Here is a 4,087-nt window from a genome sequence, read left to right as displayed (position 1 = left end):
GAAAAGCTCTTTATCTTGAAGGGTCTCCACACTCTCAAAGTTCTAATCCATTTAGGGTCTATTTAAAAAAAAAATTATCTTTTTGATGAAAAACTTATATTTTTAAGCCTTTTAAAAATTCAAGGATCGATAGTATGCTAAACAATTATAAGGGATATTGGGTCAAATGTACATGTAAAGCACTATCCTATGTGTGAAGGGTATAATGGGCATTGTACTAGAGCCTTAGAGTCTATAAATAGGCTTATCATGCACAGTCATTTGTATCATGCATTGAACAATTGCTTAATGAAATGATTCTAGTAGTGTTTGGGTCTCCTACCCTTCCTACTCTGTCCTTCCTCTTTCACACTAGTGTTTGGGATTTCCACCGTTCACCATCACTTTCTTACCTCTTCCTCTCCATTTTCCCAAGGAAGATTTGGTATCACAGGACCCTGCACCGTTCACCCTGCACGTTCCCACCCTGACCCCATATCCCCTTTGAGGAAATTTTCCGATCGGGGTAGCTGACCATAACATGGCTCCTCCCCTGCTTTGACCTCTGGCCAAAGAAATAGAGAGGAACAGGCGCCATTTGGCTTGTGCTTCCTTATTCAACACCTTGTGCCTAAATGGAGCATGTCTTTTAATACCAATCTTTGAAACTCATGCCTCTTGCCATTATGTTGAATACAAGTTACCAAATTGCCTAGCATATTTTATTCTTTGTTTAGGAATTTGCAGTTGGTTACAGTGAGAATACTACCTTGTGCAAAATACAACCTCAAACATACAACACAGGCTTTCATTATCTAAATGAGCTCAAACACAACTTTTGTAACGTGAACTTATGATGGCCTTTCTTGTTTCTAGTATGTCCTGTGCTGCCATTCTTAATCTTTTTTTTTTTTTGCAGTGATTGGTGCTGAACACTTCACTATTGCAGACAAGGCGATGTTGGCCTATGCTAGGAAGAAATGCTTTGAGAACTTGCAAGCATGAACTCTGTATTGCCCCGTGTGTGTGTGTGTGTCGTCCCCTGGACTCCTAAACTGCATTATTGTAATTAAGCAATTCTTCCGGTTTGCTTTTGGGATAACTGAGAAGAACCACTTCTCTCGCTCACAGGTTCATTGGTGTAAAAACCCCAGGTCCGGCATTCTCATCAAGTACACCCAGCTTCGGCCACACAGCAAGGGACGTACACCCGTGGCGTTCAAACGTATGATGTCCCTTCAGCTTGGTGACATTGACGAGTCACCTCTACAAGATGGGCCGAGCCCTTGTGGTTCTCTCAAGTAATATTATAAATGAGGTACCTACATCTCCCTTCAAAAGCCAGCGGCCCAGCACTCAATGGAGGCAAGAACTCAATGATGGACATTATCTTGTTAGGTTACCCAAAGAATGCCCTTCTTTATTCACCTCTCATTGCAACATGACGGAAAATTTGCGTCAGCATGTTCATTGTCCATAGAAGAAGAGTTTTTTTATTTTTTTATTGGCTGAAGAATAGATGGTGGAGATCAAAGCATGACAAATAAATGGTATTATTAGTGCATCACAACAGTTCAACCTTCGCCCTCCATCTTCGAATGCATCATGGCGACGGTACGACCGATCACCAACAAACTCCATCTCTCTTGATCACACAATATACGCTTCCACAAACTTGAGTTCACCAATAATCCATGCATGAACATGAACCATCCTTGAAGTGGTGAAACCGGTTGCGATCTCTAGCAATGATCTCCCGATTGAAGATCTTGGAGATTAACTTAGTTGCAAAATGGCAGTTCCCACAAACCCGAAGGTTCTTCACTATCCTAATGGTGGTTCCTGGCTCTGTACTTATTAATCCAAAAGCAATTGCCAACCTCTCACTGTGATAACGTAGCATGCCCTCCTTCCCTTCTTGATCCATGTCAAACACAACCTCTGATGTATCAGGCACATGCCCTGCCATTTCCAAACGACTATCGATCTCATCAACCATATCGTATATTTCATTGCTCCTTGGATGCCTTTTGTCAGATACAAGAAACTCATAAACCACACTGTCCACTTCAATCAGGCTACAGCCTGGTATTTTCTTCATCCCTCTGTTTTTCAATTTGGTTCTAACTTGAGCTACATCATCCCATCTACCTGCACGTGCATAGGTATTTGACAAGAGCATGTACACGCCTGGGTTATCTGGTTCCAATTCAAGAAGGTGCTTGGCTGCACGTTCCGCCAAGACTACATTGCCATGAACACAACAAGAACCAAGTAATGATCCCCACAAAGCCCCATCAGGCTTCACAGTCATGTTCTTTATAACTGCTTCTGCCTCATCAAACATTGCAGCCCGACCAAGTAAATCGATCATGCATCCATAGTGTTGGATCTTTGGAGCAATTCCAAAATCTTTACTCATCGAATTAAAATATCTCCACCCTTCGTCAACCATGCCAGCATGACTGCATGCTGATAAAATACCAATGAAGGTGATGTCATCAGGCTTGATTCCTTCATCCAACACACGGGAAAACAACTCATGTGCATCACTTGCACGACCGTTCATTGCTAGACCAGAGATCATGGCATTCCATGAAGCCAAGCTTCTTCTTGTTCCTAATCTGTCAAAGACTTGCCGCGCAACTTCAATACTTCCACATTTTGTATACATGTCAATCAAGCTAGTAAAAAGCAAAATGTTATCACAATCGGACATATTCTTATCAATGTAAGCATGAATCCATCTACCAAGATCAAGAGCACCCAAGTATGCACAAGCAGGAAGAATACTTAAAAAGGTGACATCATTAGGCTCCAAATTTGATCTCTGCATATCCCTAAAAAGTTCTAAGGCCTCCTTATACTGCCCGTTATGACTATAACCACCAACCATGATGTTCCATGAAATACGGTCTCTATGAGGCATTTCATCAAACAATTTTCGACCAGTCTCCAAATCACCACATTTCGAGTACATATCAATCAAGGCATTGATCAATCGTAGATTGGATCCCAAGCCATGTTGATCAATCCACGAATGAACCCATCTTCCCAAAACAATCAAGGCTAAATTGGCACAAGCAGAAAGAACGCTAGCCATGGTGCTCTCGTTGGGCTCAACATCAGCACCAATCATGTCATTAAACAATCCCACAGCTTCATCGAACTCACCCCTCTGTGCATAGCCGGCAATCATGGCATTCCAAGAGATCACATCTCTCACAGGGCTCTGATCAAACAACTGGCGCGCACTGTCCAAACGACCCACACTGACATACCCCGCTATCAAGGCAGTCCGAGAAACAGGCTCTATCTCAGACCCTTTCACAAACACTTGGTGCGCGTCATTGAGAAGCCCGGCTCGTGCATACATATTGACCAATGAAGACCGAACGAAGGGGTCATCGAGAAGACCCAACTTGAGAATGTGAACGTGGAGTTGTTTCCCTTCACGAATTGCAGGAATTCGCGAGCAGGACTTGAGGAGGAAGGGAAATGTGAAGGAATTAGGAAGGACGGCGGCGACGAGCATAGAGACGTAAATGGAGATGGCATCGATGGGGGAAGGGGAGAGGCTAAGGGAGCGGATGATGGTGTTGAACATGAACTCGTCGGGGTGGTGAAGAGATTGGAGGAGGAGGAGAGCGTAGGAAGGGTCGCCAGAGGGCGAGAGGGCACAGAAGCGGATGAGCTCGGCTGTGGTAGCCTGATCCTGCTGGAGGCCCACTTTGATGGAGTGGGCGTGCACCTGCTTCAGGTGGTTGATGTTGGAGCATTTCTGAAGAAGCGAAAGGCGAGTGGATGGAACAGAGGCGCTGTATTTGAAATGTAAGGTTCGAAGAAGCTGGGGAGGAGTCGAGGAGCTTGTCATTTTAAACCAACTCTCTCTCTCTCTCTCTCTCTCTCTCTCTCTCTCTCTCTCTCTCTCTCTTACATGCACAGGCAGATAGGCAAACTGTTTCATGAGAACCGCCCTGTTTTTTTTTTGACAAATGAAACCCTGCAGTTGTCCGCTTGTGCTATCCCAGTTGGAGTCTTAGAATGCAACCGACACGGGTCAAAGCTGATTAGCGTAGGGCATCAATTCTGCAATGGTTCTCTTCTC

At 44.2% G+C, this 4,087-nt stretch overlaps 1 protein-coding gene across 1 annotated transcript; it reads right to left on the bottom strand.

Moving 5' to 3' along the window:
• Positions 1–1,516: 1,516 nt before the first annotated feature.
• Positions 1,517–3,883, bottom strand: LOC149821618 (pentatricopeptide repeat-containing protein At1g08070, chloroplastic-like). The gene has a single exon (XM_089980753.1). The coding sequence runs from the start codon at positions 3,851–3,853 to the stop codon at positions 1,661–1,663; it is 2,193 nt and encodes a 730-aa protein (XP_089836879.1). The 5' UTR covers positions 3,854–3,883; the 3' UTR covers positions 1,517–1,660.
• Between the last annotated feature and the right edge of the window lie 204 nt (positions 3,884–4,087).

This window comes from Nuphar pumila, chromosome 11, assembly GCF_984573655.1.
Source record: "Nuphar pumila chromosome 11, dmNupPumi1.hap1.1, whole genome shotgun sequence".
Taxonomy (NCBI): domain Eukaryota; kingdom Viridiplantae; phylum Streptophyta; class Magnoliopsida; order Nymphaeales; family Nymphaeaceae; genus Nuphar; species Nuphar pumila.
The sequence above is the reverse complement of the archived record's forward strand: the minus strand, read 5'-3'. Positions and strand labels throughout refer to the sequence as shown.

Bases quoted from the DNA above. Each gene is read 5' to 3' on its own strand.
- LOC149821618 (XM_089980753.1), bottom strand. From the start codon at position 3,853: ATGACAAGCTCCTCGACTCCTCCCCAGCTTCTTCGAACCTTACATTTC.